At 36.9% G+C, this 24,235-nt stretch overlaps 1 protein-coding gene across 1 annotated transcript in view; it reads left to right on the top strand.

Moving 5' to 3' along the window:
• EIPR1 (EARP complex and GARP complex interacting protein 1) overlaps positions 1-24,235 on the top strand; it is a 91,032-nt gene that overhangs the window by 5,588 nt on the left and 61,209 nt on the right. The window contains exons 2-3 of the mRNA XM_026845695.1: positions 8,244-8,327; positions 15,314-15,446. Of these exons, the coding sequence (XP_026701496.1) occupies positions 8,244-8,327; positions 15,314-15,446 (217 nt within the window). The remainder of the gene's footprint in view (positions 1-8,243; positions 8,328-15,313; positions 15,447-24,235) is intronic.

Raw genomic sequence — 24,235 nt, forward strand, 5'->3', positions numbered from 1 at the left:
CCCCCCCCCCCCCCCCCCCCCAAGCCCCCAAGTATTAGTATACTATTTCTGGTTTTCGGCATAGGCAGATGATCAAATAACTTTAAAAGATTTGGGGACTGCAAAGTAAATACTGCGTCTTTCACATTTTGTATTGCAAGTTCACTGCTTGTTAATACAGACTGATTCTATGAATTTAAAATGCTACATGGGTTGCAGAAATTCTTTTGATTGTATTAAGTGTAATACAAATATTCATTGTTGGGGTCAGTATGTATTTCCTTGTTTGCTGATACCAAACTCGTGCAATGCATCAGGAAGACATAATATGTATTGAAGGAAGGACCAATCCTGTCTTCTTTGTCTGTTAATGCCTTAAATAGTAACAGTGTAATTAAAAAAGCAACTTTGTCTATTTGGCTGGTATTTCAAAAGACAGAGAAGGAAAAGTTTCAGAATTTACGAAGTGCAGAGAGTCAGTGCATTACAAATCCATAACGCACTTACTTTAAATCAACCTGCTTTATTTTTTCGAGGTTTGTTATTGTGTTCCCCCCGGATCACCTCTTGCTGTTGTCAAGGTCCCTTCTCTCTGTAGGCTCTGTTCTATCCTTCAGGTGGTCTAAATTGTCAGGGTAGGGTAGAAGGTGATATTTGTCCAACATCACACTGAGTTTGGTGTAGTCATGGACATGATACCCAGCGTCCAGTTAGTCTTTCCTGTATTCTGCCACAAGGTTTGCTGTTTCTTCTGCTTTATCTTTATACTGCTGTTGGTCGAGCTTGTATTCTAGGTTTTTGCATACACTTTACATTGCACAAATAAATATCTATTTTTGCAGTGGATTTACAGTTGTCCTTTTCCTTTACATGTGATGCATTTCAGAACCTGCTTCTATGACAAGGGAGCAATGAGCTTATATGGAGTCCAGCGTGAGCCTGTTATTCTTTTGACCATAATTACTGCGTATGCAGTAGGATCTGTTAAGCATGTGTGCCTGACGGGAATAACTTTTGAGGGACAGGGTTTCTCTTGAAGAGTACATCTGGGTATTTTTGGAGCAGGAGTTTGATGAAGTTTGCTCAAATCTTTTCTTTGTGGCATGTTTTTTTTCCTCAGGTTGACTTGTCCCTGATGTTTAGCTGTGCTTGTTTCTGCAACACCATTACTGGCTAAAAAAATAGTAAAACAGCTTGGTCATGTTCCTTTTTACTTTTCTTTCTTGCCTCATGGAAACCAGACTACACAGTTGCTTACCTAACCTGGGAACTTCTGGCAACATCCTACAAGCTTCCTGTGAGTTGAGATTTGGTTGGTGGGATTTTCTTGTTTTTCCTTTGCCTACCCATTGAGAATAATATGTGATGTTAATGTAGAATTCAAACATTTTCCCCACGGTTTAGGACAAGTTTTGTTTTTTTTTTCTCATTTGCCTTATTCTTTTCCTTAGATTGATCTTTAACTTTCTTGTCAGGATTGGATCTTCCTAGCCTTAATACTGCATGGCTTTCCCTGGATGTTCAAGCTTGTTCAAGGAAACAGTCAGAATTTCTTTCCATTAATGTGTCTCAGCTTTTTGATTCTCCTCTCAAGCATATTTTACTGTATCTTTATCAGGCGATTTGGCGGGCTCCTGCATAATAACAGGATTTTTGACCTTGGCCCACAGTATGCTCAACAAAACTTGATTCACAAAGGTGCACAACTGGTTCCAAACTCAGGCCTTTCTTATGTGAATCATTTTCACAGGTGTTCTTACAAACTGGTAGCCAGTTCATGACAGGTGATACGCTATTCCTTTCATTTTCATTTGTCCACAGATAAGCAGTATTAATTTGCTGTTATTTTAGATGGACATAGCAAGGCATTCTTCATATTGTTATAAATTTTGGTCTTTAAAAATGTTATAAATTTGGTCTTTAAAAATGTTGAAATAAGTCTCTGGAGCCTTCACATGGACTTTTTCAAACTCTACAGTAATTCTTTATTGATATCAATATTCAACCCTTTATAATTGTTTTAACCCATTTTCTATTCCTTTTTCTCTTTCCTGATGAATATCCTTTCTGTGTCTCATTAGGGAGATGTATTTACACCTTTGTCTTTGATAAGGGCAATGCAGTCTGGCATGAGTTTGTTAATTGCTGATTTTATTTGTAGACTTACTAGACATCAGAATTGCTAGCAGTTCTGGAATCTGCTACTTTCTGTTGTAGATTAACAAATTACTAAATTCTGTGGCATAGATTCAACTAAGAGTGTAAAGGGATGTTAAGCTTTCAATAGCAGAGTCACCTCTTTGAAATAAGCAACATTAAGGATACATCGGCAGTATGTTTCTGCTCAAATCACTGTATTCAAACAAGCACACTATAGAGGTAAGGTGTACTCATCCAGTGGGTGTGCAATTGACTGTGTTGGAGATATAGATGGGAATCTGTTATGTCAGCTGCCATCAAAAGGAGCTGTCATGACAGTCTGTACTGCTCTGTTGATGATAATAATTGTGCACATTGCATGACCAGCTTAGTTTACTTTGCAGGAGTTTCATAGGATCCCAAACTAATGTAGATTTGAAGGGACCTTTGGAGATCATCTATTCCAGCACCCTTCTCAAAGTAGATTCAATAGATGAGGTTGTTTAGGAGCCTTGTCCAAGTGAGTTTTCACCGTATTTTATTCACCAAGTATTTTCACCGTTGATGAATTCCACAACATATGTGAGCATCCTGCTCCAGTGTCTAACTACCCTCACTGTGTATTTTGTTCCTAATGTCTACTCTGAATTTTCCCATGTTACAACATATATTCGCTGCCTGTCATCATGTTGCTGTGCACCTCAGAGTCAGTCTTTTCTATACCCTCCCTTTAGACAATTTAAACTAATCCACTGATTTTTATTTTTTTTCTTTTTGCTTGTTCTTGTTTATTTTTCAAGTGAAATGAGAGAGTCCTCCATGTTTTGCTATGATGGTAGACTAAGAATGTTAACTAATTGGGAAAGGGCAATAACTGCTGCTGAAGTGTGACTGCAAAGATCCAACTTTGAGGCAAAAATACATACCTTTACATTTCAGGTCAGTAAAGGAAATCTAAGCCCAGAATGTCTAGCCAAAGTAGTGATGTATTTTTATATTTATATTATATTTATATATTTATATTTATATTTTTACATCTTAGTGATGTAATCTAAGAATGAGTGTAGACACCTGTGCAGGAGTAAACAGTCATGTTTCCATGTCTCTAATCCCACAGTGTGCACAGTAAAAAAGGACTGGTCTTCTGATAATGGAGTAGGTGATGTTTGTTTTCTAGTTACATGTGCACTAGCTACAGTTTCCGCAGTAGGAACAGCAGGAAAAAAAGTTTTCTATATTATTCATTACTTACATATTTACATATGGGGAGGTGCTGTAAAATCTTAAATCTGATTCCCATCTCCAGTAGAAAAGGCTAACACAGGATTTCAATCATGTATAAAACTAATAAATAATTTAAGTTTTTTGTTTTCTTTTCTTGTAAACTTCCTACACTCTGCTTTAGGTGACTCATTACCACTCCCACCCCTCTTCTTGATCTCTGTTCCTCCACAAGATTAGTTTTACTTCCCTTCTGTGGTGGTAGAAGTATAGCATCTTCAAAGTTCATGCAGAATTTGTGGTTCTGATACTAAAAGCATGGCAGCTGTACTATCTTGGGAACAGATAATGCATTGTAATACTTTTTAATTTTTTTTTTTTTTTTTGAATGCATGCATGTGGTTGTTCCCCTCTAGGTATGTAATTTATGACTTGATAAAGTACTTGAGAAGGAAGTAAGTGGAAATGCCAGTTTGTTACGTTTGACTAGATTCTGTCTCTCTAACCCATACTGAACTTCTGTATGACCATTGCTTGCTATAGGCTATTCACTTTTGTATTTCTGTTTAAGTATGAATTCACACCTTGTTTAGAAAGTTAAAAAGAATATTTGAGTTTTAACTGTACTATAGCAGGCCAGCATGCCCTTTTAAAAATGAAGAAGTCCCTTTTGAATATGGCATGTGAAACCTAGTATTTCTCATTAACACATTAAATTTACTTAAGTATTTGAGTACATGCACTACTGGAATCCTAAGATACTTATTTCGTCTCCTACCTACCTCAGCCTTAACTTTTCTCCAAATTGCTTTTGTCACCTTGAAAGATTCAGTGTGGGTAAGAGTTGAAAGGAAATGAAAGAGCTCAAACAAATGAATTTCTGACAGTTATTAAGACTAAACTGTGATGTGATTATGAAAGCTTTGCTTGTGCTTTGCTTCATTTGTTTCAAAGCTTTGCTTGTGTTTTGGTTCATTTGTTTCTCAAGGACTCCTGACTTCTCAACTGTTTCCTTAGGTCTCTTTGTCTGTTTAGGTAAGATTAAAACACTCATTAAGCTCCCTATGTAAATCGCTGGTAGCAGACTCAAGGCCTTTGGTGGACACTTGGGCCACTCCTAGGATGAGATAAGGGGGGCTCGAACAAAGAGACACAGAGACCCTATGATAGGAAAGTGGTTCTGCTGATTTAGGAGAGAGACACTTGGACTTTACTTCACAGCACATGCTCTGGAAAGAGGGTCAACTAGCAAACACTGTGAAGAAGACTACTTACTTCTTCCCTCCGCCAGCAAAGACCCTCACCCTATTTTCACTACACATGCTCGGACTATGTAAATGAATTCTGGGAACTCATTATCATAAGACACCCCTTTCTAGGAAATCGAGATTTCCTAGACAATGTATGATTTGTGTATATGTAGACTGTTGTCCCTTGCTAATTCTTGGGAGCCCTTATGGTGGAGAATTTCCAGGGTTGAACCTAGTGTTGCTAATAAAAGAATACCTTCTTAACCGTTATATTGGATTCTGACTGTTGAGTTAATTTCTTTGTTTCAGAGTGTCTAACCCTGTATGTACAGAGTACTAGTCAGGAATGCCTGTGGAGTATGGTGAAGCTATTTCCTGCATCTCTGCAACAGCTGCTCAACATCTAATGTCACACATAGAGATTTTTGGGTTTTTTTCGGAAAATGCAGGGATAAATTGATATTTGTTGCATTCCTTTGGTTTTCTGTTTTGTGATTGTGCGCAACCCCTAGTTTAGTGGAATAAATGAGAACTGGGGAAGCCACAGACTATTATGCAGAATACATACACAGACTTTGAAAAGCCTCTAAAAGGAGTGGTGGTTTGTGCAGATTTCTTGGCAGACTTGTATGGCATTGAGAAGTCTTTGGTCTTTGCTTTCCAAAGGCAGGATTTCCTGTGTGTTAGCTGGCTGGAATTTTGACTGCATACTTATAATTTCCTTCTAGACTGTTAAAATATTTGGTTAGAGCATCAGTCCCAATCAAGTTGCCTCTGTATCACCTGTTTTATAAAACTACTTGCTTTAAACCATGCGCATTTCCTCGTAGAGCTGTTGGTGAATATGAAATTTGGACATGTAACCAAAAGGTTCTTTGTAGTTCATGACTTTTTAATCTTTGCTTTCTAATAATTTTTTCCTAGTCTTAGGCCTTCTTGAAAATGAAATGATCTAATTATTGTTTCACTGCCTAGAAGCATCAGTTAGGTGGGGCTTTGCTGTGACAGTACGTGTAAGGACAACTCATTTTCTCACTGTTTGCATCTTTCAGATGTGCATTCTGGGAATTTTCTACACATCACAGCAATTTTATTAGTAAATAATACCTTAATATCTTAGGTAGTAAACTCTTTTTGGGACTATATGCAGTTTAGTTTTTCATGGATGTTAACTTTGTATAAAAATAATAAGCTCTATCAGTTTAGGTTAATCAATATTCATTATACTATGCTTTTTGTTTATTTTCTATATAGTAGCTGCAGTCATGAGGCAGGAGGCTTTTGTGAAAGATGTTATTAGCAACTAGCTCTGACAGGTTATAGTACAAGATGACAAACTTAATGCACTTGTCTTGATCTTGACAGGACTCCAAATTCAGTTATGTTGTTCATCACGGGTTACTTGGTGTCTTCATTATCTGTTGAAATAACTTTTATGTTTTACTAAAACTGTCTCAAAGTAGACAAAATTAGTCATAACTTCATGCATGAGACAACTGAAAGTCCATTTTACTGTTATTTCTGTTATGAATTGGATCTTCCCGATTTATGAATTATTGATGGGTTTGAACCTTGTATTCTATGGATGTTGTAGTCTATTATGAAAGAGAATAGACAGTAGTGTGTTTCAAGAAAAGTATTTAAACACATCTCATGGGCCTTTTATTTCCCTGGAAAATGGGAAGTAATTAAAAAATATTTTAAACAAGGGATAGAGAAGCTGGTAATATAAATGTTACCATGTATTGACAAAAATTTTATTTTGGGAACTTTGTGTCTAACCTGATGTATTTTTGAAAGCAGCATGCTAAGACTTATTTGAAGGGCTTTAAAAGGGGTGAAAACCCCCTTTATTTCATTATTTTATTGGAGAACCTGGAGGTCTCTTCTACTGTTTGACTTACAGAAACAATAGAAGCTTGCTTAATTGGAAGAGATGCATAGCTGTTGGCTTATTTCTAGTGTTTTCTTCAAAATAATTGAAAGCAGATCTGAAGTGAAAAGGAGCTCTTGCCAAAGATCTGCAAATGTAAATTTTGTTCAAGACAAAATAAAAGCTTTTCTGCAATCTTCTTGGTGAACTTTAGTGGTTTCTGTCAGTCAGAAACGCTGTCTAGGCTTGTTATAGGTAAGTGCTGCATAAATAGGAGAGTGCAAACAAATTGGTACGGATTCATACTGATCTCTGATCTGCATTTGAGTATGTTTTAAACACAAACTATTCACTGAATCGTGGTCTCTAGTGTTTTTCTTCTATATAAATGTTACACTACTAGTCTATACTTACTGAGCTCGTTGTATTTCTTAACTTTTTATGCTTAATTTTAAGCAAACTGTTACATTGTCTAATTCGGATGCAATATAAAAGTATCTGCTCTGTAGGAGTTCAGAGTTTATTCCGAAAAATGAGTTGGTTCTGATTGTTACCGCCAGACAAGAGCTTGGATTTCTTTGCCTTATTTAAGAAAAATCAAATCTCTTCAAGTTGGTATTCTAGAATTAAATTCTCAATTTATGCATTGTGATACAATGTATTTAAAATATTATCTACCAAGCTTCTAGGCATCTTTCTGATATTAATTTAAAAATAAGTTTCAAATAGGACTATATTGAAGCTAAATGTTTTTGAATCCAGAATGTAATCGTTAGCTAGCTGTACAACAGGAAGGCAGTAAGAAGGGCCCTTCAACAATTACCCGAATCCTTCTGATGTATTTGCTTGCAATACAGGCTTTAGTGTCTGAAGAGATCGGAACTTTTTTATGCCAAATAGGATGTGAATTCCAAAACCTTGTTTTCTGTTTTGACAAAAAATTCATATTGAATGATATTATTAGGGTATCCTTTGCATGAGGAAGTAGTGGGTATTCCTCACGGTTTACTTACAGCTGCTAAAAGTGCCTTTGAGTGTTAGTTTACCTCCCATTTACTCAAAACTAGCAAAGAGAGTCTCTACTAATGACTAGTGCAAACTAGCAATTGTGGGTTTAGTTCAAACGCTGTACTTTATTTCTCAGTGTCTCCCATGGCCCTTAACTGTTTTGTTTTGCTGCTTCTAGACTGGTGTGGTGCTAGAGACTCTGCCTCGCTTCTTCAACTTGCTTTCTCATTAACAATAATACAATAACATAATAGGATTATGGCAAAATTTTAATAGGTAGATAACAAATTATTTCTTCTATCGTTCAGACAATTCTTTAGCAGCCTGGAGCGGAAAAGGGATTTGTATTTTAACTTTCTTCTGAACTTGGTGATTAATGGTGAGAAAAAGTATTAATTTTTATGCAGGCATCTTCAGTCTGGATGGTTTGAAAACTTATGTGAGAACAACCTCTTTCCTAGATATTGTAGCTAATTAAGCTTTTCAGTTGATAAAGGAGAAATAGTTTGGAAGAACTCCATAATACTGAATACCGTCACTGTTATAATGAAGGCCAGATGATGTATTTACCACCTGTATGTTCCACACACCTCACAAATGTGAAAAACTGCATTAAAAATATATTAACTAGAATAGACATAAAGGGCAGGAAGGTACGCAGATAGTAAGAATGTAATACTTAAAGTGATAATTGATACGTAAGCTTCAAGATTTTTGCTGAAATTAATGGATTGTATTAATTAGAATTTTCTAATGGCTTTCTTCTTCCCTAGGCACGAGCTTTAACACCTCAGACAGCAGAAACGGATGCAATAAGATTTTTGGTTGGAACACAGTCTCTTAGATATGATAATCAGGTAATTTTTCTGTCAAACTCCAGTTGTAATTTTTTTCCTCTTTTTTAAAAAAATTATTCCAATATCATTCCTCCTGCTTTCTACACCCTGTTGAATTTGAACATTAAGCAATAGTCAAGGTGAAGACTTCTGTGAGTAGAATCTAAAGATATTGGTATGACTAAATCAGATTGCTTTAGTAAAGGAACTGCCTTGTTTTTGTTAATTTAAATCTATAGAATCTCTGGAGGTATCTTTAAACCACAGAAGAGATGCAAAGTAAAACAAAAGTCTTTAAGTCTTGATTGCCTCTAATAGGACTCCTGGTACATGCATGGTTCTGTTTGTGTGAAGCTTCATAAACTGGATTTTTTTGTTATTAATTATTGGCAGTCAGCTATATCCTTTCTGATCATAAGTTTAACAACAACTTAAAATTTGACTGACTTTCACATCTCCATTTCTATTGGGCTGTTTCTTCAGCAGTTAAGAGTACACCACTTCTAATTGTATGGCAATTTTACTTTTTGTGACTAAATTTCAGTGAATGCATTCATACTGAAAGAAGATTCTAAGGCCAGAAGAATTAGAAAGCTGTACTGAGTGCAGGTGGCAAGGCTTTAGCAGCAGGGGGGCTGCAGTGGTGGCCTTTGTGAGAAGAGACCAGGGGTCACCCATGGAAGATGTGGCTGGTTCCAGTGAACCCACCACAGGACACTGCTGAGCCTGTCAGCTGGGGCACCTATGTGAAAACATTTAAGAAAGGGGAGAAAATGCTGGATGAAAGAGAGGAGGGAATGAAGACTGAGAAACAGTGGGAGAAACGACAGAGGTAAGAAGACCAAGATCAGGATGAATAGAAGGTGCTTCATGGTGGAGCAGGTATCCACTGGAGTGGATGGTTGTTCCTGAAGGAGCCATGGCCCATAAAAACCCCACACTGGAGCAGAGGAAAAGAGTGAGATGGTTAGAGCATCAGAGAGAAAATGCTTTGTGCTGAACATGCATACCATACCACTGCCCCACACCCCTGTGCTCCTTGGAGGGGCTTAAAGGAGTTGGGAGGAGTAAAAGTTAAGCCTGGAAAAGGGGGAAGAGAAGGTGCTGGGTCTGTTTTGCCCACAACAGTAACTGATAAGTGGTCTCTCTGTCTTTAGCTTGGCCCATGAATTTTCTCATTCCTAATCCTCTGTTTTCTCTGCCTGTCCTGCTTGTGGGGAGCAAGTGGCTGGGTGTGAGTCTGGCTGTTAGCCATGTTTAACACCCACCACAGAACTAAAATGGATGCAGTCACCAGCTCTTCTGAAACTGGTCTGTAAGGGACTGCTCTAAAGGAACTTGGAACCATAGCTCTGGGACATGTGAGCTGTCAATTTCCAGTGTGGTTTTGAGTTTGTTACTCAATAGTAATACTGGATGAGGCTCAAGGGAAAAAATATTCAAAGACAAAAGGGGGCTGGAGTATTTGGTTTCTTCACATTTCAGGTAATACTCGTGAGAGTGGTAACAAAAGAAGTGACAGACAAAATTAGTTAAAAATAAATCCATGCAACTATATTTCTGATTGTGCTGTCTCAGATGTTCTTCAGACACTTGGCTATGATGTGGTTTTCTACTGTGATTTCTACATGGTTTTTTTTACTTCTTGGTTCAACTAATTAAATCCTGATACAAAATTGTAGTTGGAGAATGATTCTCATTTATAAGTTGATATCCAGCAGATCTTCAATAATTTAAATGTTCTGATTTAGGTAGGTTGATTGGGCATATACTACCCATTTTAGAAATATTTACACATATTTCAACTTCATTGAATATACTTTTATTTTTCCAATGAATAACATTAATAATAGAAATGCAGGACACTTGCTAGGGTATTAACAAATGTTTGGGGGTTATTGGCCTTTAGCTGTGCCTCAGGCCATCAGCTCCTCTCAGCTAGTTGCTAATCCCCAAAAAGTGCCCTAGGCCTGAAGTCATTATTGCTTAATTCAGCACTAAGTTCTCTAGATTTACTTAAAAACTTTTTTAGTTACCTAACCTAAGTTTAGTTACTAACCTAACTCTTGAGCTGGCTTGCAACCTCTAATGCTTGACCAAATACTGGACAGTGAGAGGTTTCTTACTCAGTACCATCATGTGCAGAATGCACACTTGCACTACACCTGGTCATGGGTAGATGTAGAACAAATTTAAGAGCAGTAGTTGTACAGCTGGTATAGTAAATTGTGCCTCATTGAGGTTTATTGCTGTGTGAAGCAATTTAGGCATTCATAGAAGACCCAGTGAAAATATTTGCCTATTAACACTGGAATTTCAAAGCAAATGAAAATGTTTATAAGATTTTTATATTCTATCAATATTTGAGATATTAACAGTGCTTGGCATTTGGTCCTCATAACTTGCTGGAAATTGTTTCTCTTTGATGCATTGTGTTCTACACTGTGTATTTTTGGAACTTATGTTCTCAATACATTCATTGTTGCTAAACTGGCTTTCTATAGCATTCTTAGTTTGATACGTTTACTCTATGCTTTGGAAACATATAAAGGAAGTATATGTCACATTCTCTTATCTCTCTCGTTCTCAGAACTCTCCAAGTTATTTTCAGTCTTGTGTTTTAGACCATAAAATACTTATTTTCATGGTTTACTTTAATGCATAGCATTATATAGGCACAAAGCAGGGCACTGGCCAAACTGAAACAATTCTCCCATCTCTGCTGCACGTGAGTGCCTGCTGAAAGAAAATCAGTTACGGAGATTACGTATTTGAAGAAAAAGATATTTTGTGTTGAAATTGGTTAGTTTTAATCTCTGTTTTTAGTAATTTCCTTAGCAATTAGTAATTCCTCCAGATTTTGAGGAGAACTAAATAGTTTTTTGTTCTCATTCAAATCTCACTACTTTTTCCTCGGTACTTAGACTTGTGTTCTGTGTGAATTTTTCCCGCTGTAATTAGAGCAGATTAGTAACTCATTTGTTTAGTTACTGGTAATAAAGCAAGTAATTTCTAAGAGGTGTTTTCCACAAGGATAATGTTCCACAAGTTATGATTACATGTATCGTCAACCATTACAGTACAGCCATGCTGAGAAAGTTCTCTGTGTGGACTTAATTTACTTATACTTACCTTTTTCCATATCCTCATCTATGGTGTCCATATGCTGCACTAATTAGTCCTTTATAAAGCTAATTTCTATGCTCCATCAGGAAAAGATAGGTCATGATTGAAGAATTGATTGATAACGCCATGCAGAACTGAAGTTTTGTTCAGTGTGTTGGGTTTGTGTGTGTGATCGGGCTTTTGGTAGCAGGGGAGGGGTCTACAGAGGTGGTGCCTGTGAGAAACTTCTCTAAGCTTCCCTGGCTCCAGCAAGTTGGACCCTCCTCTGGCCAAGGCTGAGATTTAGTGATGGTGGCTGTGCCTCTGTGATAACATATTTAAGAAGGGGAACCTGAGAGGAGGGCTTGGAGTTGTGAGGGAAACACCTGTGCAAACACTGAAGTCAGTGGAAGAAAGGAGGAGGAAGAGGGGGAGGTGTATCAGAGCAGAGATTCCCCTGCAGCCTGTGGTGAGTGGGCAGGCTGTGCCCCCACAGCCCATGGAGGTCCACGGTGGAGCAGATCTCCACCTGCAGCCCACGGAGGACCCCACACTGAATCAGTTGTCTGTACCCAAAGAAGGCTGGGACTCTGAGGGAAGCCCTTGCTGTTGTAATTCATCGTTGGGAAGATGGTAGCCTGTGGGAAGGACCCACACTGGAGCAATTTGGGAAGAGCTGCAGCCTGAAGGATGGATCCACGCTGGAGCAGGGGAAGAGTGCGAGGAGTCCTCCCCCTGAGGAGGAAGAAGTGGTAGAAACAATGGATAACCTCAAACCCCATTCTGTCTGCCCCCTGCGCTGCAGAGTGGCAGGAGGTAGAGAAATAAGGAGCATAGCTGAGCCTGAGAAGAAGGGAGGGGTGGGGGGAAGGGTTTTTTAACATGTGGTTTTATTTCTCACTGTCTTACTCTAATTGGAAAATTAAGTGTTGGTGGTGTTTGTATTAAATGATGCTCTTTTTCATCCCCTAATGAGTCTGTCTTTTGCCCATGACAATAACGGGTGAGTCATCTTTCCTTGTCCTTATCTCGATTCCTGAGCCTTTTGCTTTATTGTCTCCTTCCCATTCCTGAGGGGGAAGGAATGATCAAGCAGCTGTGTGGTGCTGAGTTTCCCACTGGGATCAAACCACAATATTCAGTTCTGTTAGACAGTTATTATAGACGAATATGTTTTTCTGCGAATACTTGTCTTGATGGCATCACACCAGTACAGTATTTGGTACTAGTATATTTTGTATGAAAATTCTTTTGTCCTTAGTATTTAGTAAAGTCACTATTCCATATGATAAAAACAATTTATGATGTATTCAAATTGACACAATGAAGAAGATTCTTAGCAGAAAAACATTGGGGGAACTTTTGCTGTTCTTTCTGTTAAGCTGATCGACTTGTGGTAGAATCTGTTGTTTGGCATAGCTGTGAAATGTCATTTTTCAGCTCAAAAGGGTATAAACAATACCCGTGCATAAGAATTAAATTTCTTGTTTCCTAAAAGTCTGTCTGGACCTTGTAATCAGTTAACTGTGTGTTCCAGCAGTTTCTAGCTATCTATGATGTCAGCTGAAGCAGAAACACAACAGCAGAGAAGAAATTGGTTATCTGTGCCTTCAAAGGGCTTCAGATAGGGTAAAGAACACACCTGTAGCTTATGTGCCAAGTGACCCTATTAACTTGGTTAGTACAGGTAGAGGGTGTGTGTGACTATAGTAAATAGTATTTAGATTTGAAGTTCATCTTCAGGGACTTGTGTTGAGCTGCCAAAGGAGACTCCAGTGACTCCAGTGGAAGAATGGAAGATTGCCTTCCCTTTCTTTTCCTTTTTCCTTTTTTTTCTTTTTGGTGGATGGGGGGAGGTGATAGCTGAAAACAAGCACAATATGATGACTTATATGGGAAACTCAGGTAACTTTTAATCTTTAAACTGTGACAGATCTTCCCATCTTTCATGCTGTTTTTCTGTTAAATACTTGTTTCAGTAAACTAAGAGATCACCTTCTCTCTGTATCAATAGCCAGTTAACAATATTTTGCTGTGTAACAATAACAACAGGAGTTACTCTTCTTGCCCTGAGTATGTTGAAGATGTTTTAGCTTACAGTTGTGAATATGTTGGTATTCTTTATCTCCCACTTCTGTGCTTGTAAAGTAGGTGTTTGACTTGTTAACAGTTTGAGTAGTAAGTTTATCCGGTACATCAAAAAGTATCTGATAAGAGCATTGTAGAAGGTTGAATAGTTGATGTCTTCCAATTCTTATTTAAAAAAAAAACAAAACTAAAAAACAAGGGATGAGGTTAAACTGATCTTTAATGATGAAATGAGCAAGACCTTTCTGTATAGACACAAGCTCTTCAGTCAGGATCTAGCAAATAGATCAGAAAGGGCATGTACAGAAAGCCAAAATAAAACAAAATGATAGATAAGTCGAAGTGATATTACTCCGAAGAGTTTTGAAAGGCAGGAGGGTCACTCTTCAAGTTGGACAGGAAGATGGATATGCAGTTATTGGGGGTAGATGGATAATGCCTGGATTCTGGAGATGGATAGTGTCCTGATTCCTAGGTAGATTTCTGGGTTCAGGGCAAGAAATTAAGTTTGATAAGAGAACTTGCTAATAGACTGCAGAGGTGCTTATATGCCTTGGATTTTAGAATGGAAGAATGATACAGGATCCAGCATTATATATAAAGGAGGAGTTGCTGATAACAGTGTTTGGATGAAAAAGAAAAAGATAACATGTAAGCTCAGCCCTTTAAAAAAACCCACCCTAAATTGGTAATATTATACACTAACTTGAGACTTGTTTAGTAGCTTCTGTATTTTAAGAAAATGTTCTGTAATACTGTGTAGCTAAGGTTTTTTCAGTAATTCAGTAGTTCAGTAGCCTTAATTCAGTAATTATGATAGGATGGTTCTTGGTTTTTTCTCTTCATTGTTCACCTGACTATGCTAATGAATTTTTAATGTGGATACAGTTCTCTAAAAATTGTGTCTTCTAGGATTTATTTGTTCACTGTTGAGCTTAGTGAAATTAGTCCTGTGAGTAAAGTTACTTGTGTTTGTTGTGCTAGGTTAAGATCTTTCTGAATTTCTTCTATTTCTGAGGCAACTATAGAAAAACAGCTAAGTAAAAATAGGGAGGGAGAATGACAGTAATGTAGACATATTTTAAAAAAACAACCAATGACAACAAAAAACAAAACCAAACCAAAACCCCCAACAAACCACCAAAAAACCACTGCAAGAAACAAAAATCAAAGTCACAAAAAGCAAACCTAGCTGTATGTATTTTAAAAGTCTTATGTATATATTTTGTTGTTTTTCTTCATCTTTCAGTTCAATGTTTTATTTTTCTATATAGTATAAAAAGTATTACAGATTTATGTACTGGTGCAGATACGTGATTGCTGAAGTGAACTCTCAAAAAAGTTTCTTACTATGTTTACAGTATTTGTTTCAAGTGAGAGTCCTTTCACTCTTCTCCCCTTCTTTCTTCATAGGATGTTTGCATTTGATGATTTGGATACAGAATTGGTGCAGACATTCAGACTAAGGATTGTAATGTTGTTATTTCTGTTTATCACTGTAGTGTTGAATTGCAATTTCGGGTGGCTTCTTTACTATTGGCCATAAAATGAAAAATCATCTTCACACCTTAAGTTGAAAAATTGATAAGAATAAACATGGCATTGCCTCAAAACAGGAAAATTGCTTGTGTTTTTCTAGATAAGTATATTCTTCACTTCATGAAGGATATACTAAATTTGTTAATCTAACAATTAATTAAAGTAGATATCTGTTATAAAATTCTCATTAAATTGTTCTGTGTAGTCATTGTGTATAATTAAGACCCACAGGAAAACATTTGAAACCCTAATGTTCTCTTTCATTGTATTTGCAGATTCACATCATAGATTTTGATGATGAAAATAACATTATAAACAAAAATGTTCTCCTTCATCAAGTGGGTGAAATTTGGCACATCTGTACCAGTCCTGCAGATAAAGGTGTACTAGCAACCTGTTACAATAAAAGTAAGTCTTTTCTAACCATGTTAAACTTAAGTGGTTTTATGTTTTTGAATGTGCAAAGATTGAATATCTAGTTATGTGTAAACACTTTAAATTGGAATTATCAAGGTAGGTGTTTTTAAAAACATCTGCTGTACCTTTACCTATACCTCATTTGTCTCATATTCTTAGGTCATCTTGTTTAGAAGTTCACTTCTGCATTCATGTCAAGGAAAGCAGCATAGTAAAAGTATTGTTTGCCTGATTAATGCAAAGTATGGCAAATAATACTGTTATTTTAGGTGTCGTTCTTTTTGTTGTTTTATATGTTTGCTTTTGAAAGTGGAAATAAATGTCTTTCAAAACAACATCATACCAGCATCAAACTCTACTTAAAATTGCAGGTGAAGTGTGTATATAATGTTGTTTCTTGTATGTTAAATGCAGATATGCCCACAGAGAACTATAAATTCTTATCTAAATATCTCATCAGAAACAGTAGGAATGCTCCTTGTGTAACCCAACTAAGTGCACAGCTGTTGAGATTAAGGATCTCTGTGCATTTCCTAGATGAGGCAGGTGTGAAGATTTTCTGTCATGAGGCTTGAAAAATCTACTTGCATCGCTTGAGGAAAGGAGTACTTTTTCTTTCTGAAAAGCAAGAAATTTGTGCTGTCAATTGGAATAAATATTATTTGTTATAGTAAACATTAATCCATTCTTTCATGGAAATACCGTCCAAGAATATAAGAACAAGGTATTAAGAAGCATTTCTTTACAGAACAGGTTGTTAGGTGTTGGAATGGGCTGCCCAGGGCAGTGGTGGAGTCCCCATCCCTGGAGGTGTTCAAGAGTAAGGTTGACATAGCGCTGAGCAATCTGGTGTAGTTGGGAACTGTCAGTGTTAGGTCAATGGTTGGACTGGGTGATCTTCAAGGTCTTCTCCAACCTAGACAATTCTGTGATTCTGTGAAGGTAGTGAGTTTCAGGGTTTCTGCATCTGAACTGCTATGGAGATGCAAATTCCTGCTGCTCAACCATGTGGCTGTGTTAGAGAGAAGGTTCCAGGATTGCTTTGTTCTTGTAGTTACTTTGGATTGAAATAAGCACTAAAATTTGAGTTTCGTTCACAAATCTTATGTTAATCTTTCGACAATTATAGAAGATAATTAGGGTAATAGAGAGCTTTTTCTGTTTTCTAAATTGAAAAAAGATTGTGGGCATTTTGAGCGAGCTTGACATAGTACTGACCTGTTTTTTGATTACTCTTTACTCTCTGGTTGACTTACTGGACATAACTTCCTCACCTTGCCAGTGATTCATAGAGAAGATGAGAAAGAGGTAATCTGGCCTGAAACTCTAAAGTTGTTTTAGTAATTTTTTGGGGTAGTTTCAGAGAAGAATCTGAGAAAGTTGTCTGAAGTCTCCTTTAAAGAAAACAAAACCGAGTTTCTAAGTTTCTTTAGTCTTTTTGAGTGGATTGTATTTTTTTTTTTTTTTCTTAAAGAGAATTGCGTTGGAATAGTGTGAAACATTTTAAAGAATTTATGTATCTCTTCCCTACATAAATGAACACCAAGATGATATGAGATGGCTTATGAAGTCCAGTTTTCATGTATGTAATGTACCATTTAATGTTAACCAGTCTTAATTTATTCAATTTGTATCTATTTTTGAGCTCAAGTATTGTTCTAGAGAGTATAGTGAGCAAAGAATATAAAATTATTTGTTTTTAGGAAGGCCTATATTTCAGTTTGCTATTATTTATAGCATGTTATAGCAATATGCATGTTAATTGAAAATTCTCTTTGGGAGAGAACTGAGATTGCTAGAGCTGAGCTTCTATCCACTCTTAAGTTTCTGTGAGATTTCTGATTTCCATTATTGGACTTATTAATTCATATGAATGTTTTCTATTCTAGCTTATTTGTGTTCTAGATTTAGTTTATCTAGTTTCTGAACATTAAGCTTTATTATTTGTTCTTCATGCATCTTTATTTAGAATAATCAGACATAAACTTTTGCAGAAAACAAGATCTGATTCTTAAATGATTACTGACACATCTAAATAGAAATGTATAGAAGAAAGCACACTGCATGGAGTTCTAATAAGGAATACTGAGTTTGACAACTTATTTTAAGTACTAATGCAACCAAATTAAACAATTGAAACCTTTAAAACAGGTTTATGTATTGCAATTTTTTTCTTATTTTTAAAAAGACTCTTGACTGTTTCCTAATTGAAGTACCAGTCAAATGAGACAATGCTGTCTGGAACAGTTGTTGGTATTGTGACCATCTCTTGTGTCTGAGCCCAGTACTTCTGGCAAATCTTGACTGTTGTTGAAACTGGGAGACAGAAGAAATGTGGTGTGTATCCATCAGTAATACCTATTTTTTGATGTGGCTTAAATAAGTGGAGCAATGTGGTATTCAAGAAAGGTGGAATTGTATATTTTGCATTTCATAGCTCACTGAAGTAAGCTAATGGAATAGGTTGGTGCACTCATGAAAAAAATGTTGCAATTTCCTCTTTTATATTGGGAGAGATACTGAGTTTTCTTTTGCTTTATCACACTTATAGATAGTTAACATAACCAACATATGAGCGACATTACTTCATGAAAGAAAGATGTAGTAGGTGCAAACAGAAGAGCACTTTTTTTTTCCACGGCTCTTTGCTTTTTATCTAAGAGGAGAAGTATGCCTTTCATATAGGAAATTTGCAGAGTATAATAATGATTGAACTGAAAGAGTAATGATGTGTACCTGCTTTGGAGAGAGATTTTTGTGTCTTGAGTAACTTTTTAAAAGCACTTTGCAGCTAGTAATAGAGAAAAATCTTGATTCCTGAATATTTCGTTTGTTTTAGTTTCAGTCATCTGGATTTGCTGTTTTTCAGGCCACAGATTAATTCTTTTTCTAGAGCTGACTTATGCAGGATAAAAGATTTATTTTTAAACAGACTTTCCCTATATATTAGCTACTTTTCCTATTTTTAATCAAACAATTTTAAAAAAAATGCATTAAAAGAAAATCTTTGTGCAGTATCCAGTTATTATCCCCTGTAATATTACTGAGACGTTAAAACTTTTTTTTAAATTAACTACTTGACAGGTAATACTACTGCCTCAAAGTCAAAGATGACACTAGCAGTCTCGCTGTATGCTTTGAAAAACAAGGGAACTGATGTTATTTGCTTCTCTCGAAGGGATAAAATGTATCAAAATGATGTAACATGCAAAGGTTTTTGATAATTTTTGTTGAGTGCTAAGATTGCATGAGGGAAACAGGTACTTGTATTCAGCAGGTAGAAGGAGGTTATTTTACACAATTTACAGAATCATCTAGGTTGGAAAAGACCTTGAAGATCATCCAGTCCAACCATTAACCTAACATTGATAGTTTCCAACTACACCAGATCCCTCAGTGCTATGTTGACTCTACTCTCAAACACCTCCAGGGATGGGGACTCCACCACCTCCCTGGGCAGCCCATTCCAACACCTAACAAGCCCTTCTGGAAAGAAATGCTTCTATTTGTGGGGTCAAGAATCAAATGGAAAGTTGTAAGCGCTCTGTGTGTTTTGAAAAAGATGCTGATGTAATAATGTTTGGAAATCTCTACTGCTAGTGGAGAGAGGCCTTGAATTGATGTAACAAGGCTCTTAATCAAAAGTTGAAAGATGCTCTTAGATGGAGAAGTTCCTATGGTTTTGGTTTAGTGATTTTTTTTAATTTTTTTTTTTTTCCTTCAAAAAAGGCGTTTTAGCTACCTCTAAGCATGATGGTGTGGGATTTTACAGATCTGAAGCTTTTTTCGTATGTGTGGATATGTATATATGTATGGGTTCTTTTTCCCTGATGTATATACAGCATCTGCTTCCAGTCATATTTATAAGGCCGTTTGTCCTCTGAATCATACAGGTAGGAAACATCTTTCAAAAGGAGTGATGCTACCGTAGAAGCAATCTGCCCCTGTCACTCTCGGGGGGATTTACAGTTTGTTTCCCCCCCACCCACGCCCTCCATCCTGCTTCATGGATATGTGAAATCTTTTTAATTGTCCTTGACAAGTATAAATGAAAGAGGCATAAGGAAGTAGAAGTTCAAATGTAGATTATTATTATTGGTATACCTACTGAAAAGCTATGTCATTTGTTCATGACTCATAATAGCTAGGCTTCCATGTCAGTGAAAATTAATTTCCTTGTTGTCCACAGGATTTTTATTATGTGCTGACTTCTGATAAATTCAAGGATTTTTTACCTATAAATGGTTAAACTTGCAAGTGACCCCAATTCAGTCGTTGTTTTGAGATGAGCTTTTATTTTTGAGAAACTCTCATCAAGATCTGTCAAAAGTGTCAAATACAGCATATTACAACAATTGGAGGCAGACTCTCCAATCTTATTTTTGGCAGACAGGTCAAATAAGAGTTACTGCCTATTTACATAAAGCCCATCAGAATATTTACTACGTACTGGCATGTTGATTTTGCAATCCTTTTAAATTCTTATCCTTTCAAGAAAAGTAATTTTTCCTAAAAGGTAAAGTAAGGTCGCATAGATAACTTCCTTGTTCTCAAGAAGTCACAGAGAAATTTAAATCCTTGCTAAATGTGCAGTTTGGGACCTACGTTTTCTAAACAATGTATGAAGTTAATTTAAATGCTGCTCTGTATTCTTTTGTTCAAGATATTTTATTAAGGTATCATTATATACTGATTATCAGGGTAATCTTTGCCTGTATAGAATTAAAACTTTAATGGACATAACTATCATTTTAGTGGAAAACCTACAGAGCTGGGGGCGGGGGGAAAGGAATGACACAATGATCTCTTGTTTGTTAGTGTGAACTATTTTTGGTACGGAGTGAATGGGTGAGATGCAGCAAGGCATTTTACCTTCATGCCACTGTTTCCATGAGAGTTAACTTGAAGTATATAAGGAACTACCTTTACCTTTTCCTTCCAAATGGAATAGTGCCAGCCTGTTGATCACACCAATGATTTGTTCATCTGTACCAGTATCATGACCTACAGCAACCACAGGAGATCCTATGCAGAACAGCGTAGACAGGTCTATAGACAGGTCTCTAATCACTTTTTGAACCAGTTGAGATTACCTTCTGCCATAAACTTCTGTAACAGATTTTCAGTCCACTATTCCCTGGCCAAACTCCCTACCCTTTCTTCTTAAACTTACCTTGTACTGTTTCAGTGAGTGCCACTTGGTTCTAAGATTGCAATATTTGACCTGTAATAGGAATTCTTTTATCTTGCCAATGCTTTTCTGTTTCTGTAAACCTAGCTCATGTTCTTCCCAAATGAAAGAGTCCTAACCTGTTGATCATCTAGTAAGACAGTTGTTCTATCATGATCATTCATGTTACCCTTCTCCAACCTTTATAGGCCTCTCTTCAGATGCAGATGCTAGAATTGCACTCTCCATTTGACATACAGGCATATCAAGTTTTTATGGGGCTGTGAAACAATCCTTTCAATTTTATTTTCGTGCCCTTTGTGAGGATTCCTGATGTTTTGCTGCCTTCTGTAGCTTCTGCTGCACATTAGGTTCAGAGAACTGTAATTCTTGACACAAAGAGCTTCTTTTCTGAGTTGTTAACTACCAGTTCCAAGTGCAGCATCATGATGGAAGGGCTTAAATTATTTTTCTCTACATGCATTAACTAAGTCTTTTGTATACAGAGAAGCTCATCTGTTGCTTTTTTGGTCACCAAGTTTTCTGAAGTCCTTCAGTTGTTCTTGCCTTTGGCATGACATAAAATTACTTCGAAGTTTCAACTCCTGTAAAACTAGAAGTTGACACTGTGGCACTAATAACGCTATTTGTGGAGCTCACGGTGGAATGCCTCTTCTCATTTTAACTTTAGCCTTTCAGATAAATCCTTGTTTTAAATCCATGGGATAAAACTAGATGATTTTCTCTCACTAGGAAGAGGAAAAATGAAATTTAAAAGCAAAATCTTTCTCATGCGTAACAATATTGAGATTTTTTTTCTTTAAGTCAGGTTGTTACCACTGCAACAAAAATAGATTCTGTCTGTAAAGTGAGTGACTAATGGAAGCATCACTCTTAAGGTTGGTTAAAAACCTTTCCTCGACCATTTTGAAATTAAATACTTGAAAAATAATTTTCTATGTTACTGCCATCTTCTGTGTTTGTGCTTGCCACTGCTTCTCTTTAGATTTGAATAAGAAATATAATTCTTTTGAAATATATGTGCAGACCGATTTATTTTCCCAGTCTTTTTTTCAACTCCTACAAAAATAGGTTCTGCACTTCCGTTACGTGTAGGGACATACAAAGCCACCAGAGGGCAAAAGAAAGTGCGAGTGGAGAAAGCTGTTATCTGCACTTTACAAATGCAGGCAGGCACATGTGCAAACACACGTATTGTTGTTCTGTTTTCTTTTTCAAAATAAGATAGGTGCCACTGTGCAGCAGTTATGAAGACTCAATGTAAATAGCTTGAGTTTGTAGATCCCGACTATAGAGCCATACAAAGACAGAACTACTGTTTAATTTTGGTGAAAAGATTGATTTAAATTCCATTAATTTAAAAATATTACATATGCTATGAGTTATGGTTGTCTGATGCATTGCACTTATCACACAGCAAACTTGCATATTAAAAAAATTTCCTGCAGAGAAAATTTATCAATAAGGGCACTGGAAATACGCTGCTGGTGATGCCTTCACTGCTTAATATTGAAGACAGCAGGTGACACTGATTTAACTGGTTTCACTTTGGTGCAGTGAAAACATTCCACATAGGGAAACCATTGGTACAGCCATGTGATATGCTTCAGTCATTAAAATGGAGAGGGAAGTTGAATGTTTCCCTAAATATTCCCCAGTGCTTCTCTTGGCAGTAGTTGCAGGATATACAGAAGAAAGTTTATTCCCATAGTTTTAGGGAAGAAATAAATGTTCTTGATGTTCTCTTAATGTTCTTTGTAGCTTGTATGTGTTGCTTTTCTAGGAATTCTGGGTGTTATATGTAATTTGTACTTGTAAAGGAACACTACTCTTCAATAAGGTTTTAAGTGAAATAATTGACTATATGATCCATATGATGGAAAACATCTACAGAAACGGTGAATGGCTTGAGAAGTTGTTCCATGTGAACTGCTGTTCACGTTTGAAGGCCTCTGGGCATAGAGGTATATCAAGTTCAGTCTAAATGACAGGTAATGTAGCCGTATTACCTTAGTCAGTGTTATAATCTTATGAATATGCAAGACTGCTGTAGGAGTCAAGCTCAGTAGTGTCTCACCCAGTGTGTAAGAGAAGATACATAGGGAAAAGTGTAAGAACTGGGGTAGCGTATATAATATAATTAACTTGAAGCGCAGATGCTTGTTATCCCTCAGTTTAGGATTTCAACTTTATTTGACAACCATTATCAGGATAATTGTAACGTTTGTGCTATGAAGCAAAATAGAACTAATGTCAGAAGGAAGAGGGAAGAAAGAAAATGACAAGTATTACAGGATAGTCATGATGTTGAAAAGAGTGCTTTTAAAATACTGAAAGTGGATGAAATGCTTCTGAATTAGAACTGGGAGAGAATCTGTTGAATTATCAGGCTACTCTGTTCTTCAGCATTAGAAGGTTTAATAGTCTTTCCTGTCGTCCCCCCCCTTTTTTTTTTTTTGAGTTTAGAACAAGAAAAATGGTTTTCCTTCTCCAAATTCAAATACCTTTTTAACTCAAAATTTTAAAATATTGAACTGAACTAGTTTAATAAATGGAAAGAAAATGTGTTCTTTCTCAGTCTCCAGTGAATGCTCTTGTTGCAGATAATGTGTATCAGCAAAATAACATTTTGTGGGTACACGTAAGGTCTTAAAGTATATGTTGAGGCATTCTTGTCCAAATAGCGTGTTAAATAAGTGAAACTTAGTGTCCTGGGTTTTAGAGAGTGGCAGGGTTTTTTGGTAGCAGGGGAAGGGGCTACAGCCGTGGCTCCCTGTGAGAAGCTTCTGGAAGCTCCTCCAGCTCCAAGTCGGACCCGCTTTTGCACCAAGGCCGGGCCAATCACCTGGGCCTCTTTGATAACGTATTTAAGAAGGGGAACCTGGGAGGGGTTGTGCGAGTTGTAAGAAGATGCGAGGAGAACATCTGTGCAAACCCTGATGTCAGTGGAAGAAAGGAGGAGAAGATGGGGGGTGCCCGATGCAGATCACCCCTGCAGCCTGTTGTGAGACATTAGGGCCATCCCTGCTGTGCCATGGAGGTCTGTGGTGGAGCAGAGACCCACCTGCAGCTATGAGGGACCCACAGGGGCTTTTGCTTTATTCTCTCCTCCGTACTGGGAACAAGAGGGGAATGAACAGCTGTGTGGTGCTCAGTTGCCCGCTGAGCTCAAGCCATGACACGTAGAACCTAGCTTTTCTCTAGTTTGTGTTAGACTTCGGAGTTATTCTGGAATCATGCCAGTGAAAAGAAGTGTACTGTGCAAGTTCCTTCCAGTAAAAGTTAAGACATTTTGTGACCTCATCTTTTTTGCATTCCATTTTCTGTGGTGTTCTTTCTACCATTGAAAGATAGCCTGCTTTAGCCTCCCCATATCTCATCTATCTCATCTTTCTTAGAAACCTGGAGAGGCTGAAGGAGAGTCACTTGCTTGATAGACTGTTATCTATCATATAAAAAATGCTAAACATTTTTTTTTTAAATTTTTATTCTCCTGCTGCCTTGCATCACTACCACAATTCAAGTCCTAGGCATATCTAAAATATTTAGCTAATTGATAGGTTTTTTATAAAGTAGCAAATCTGGAGTT

The sequence above is a fragment of the Athene cunicularia genome (assembly GCF_003259725.1).
Source record: "Athene cunicularia isolate RWA chromosome 3 unlocalized genomic scaffold, athCun1 chr3_part1, whole genome shotgun sequence".
NCBI lineage: Eukaryota > Metazoa > Chordata > Aves > Strigiformes > Strigidae > Athene > Athene cunicularia.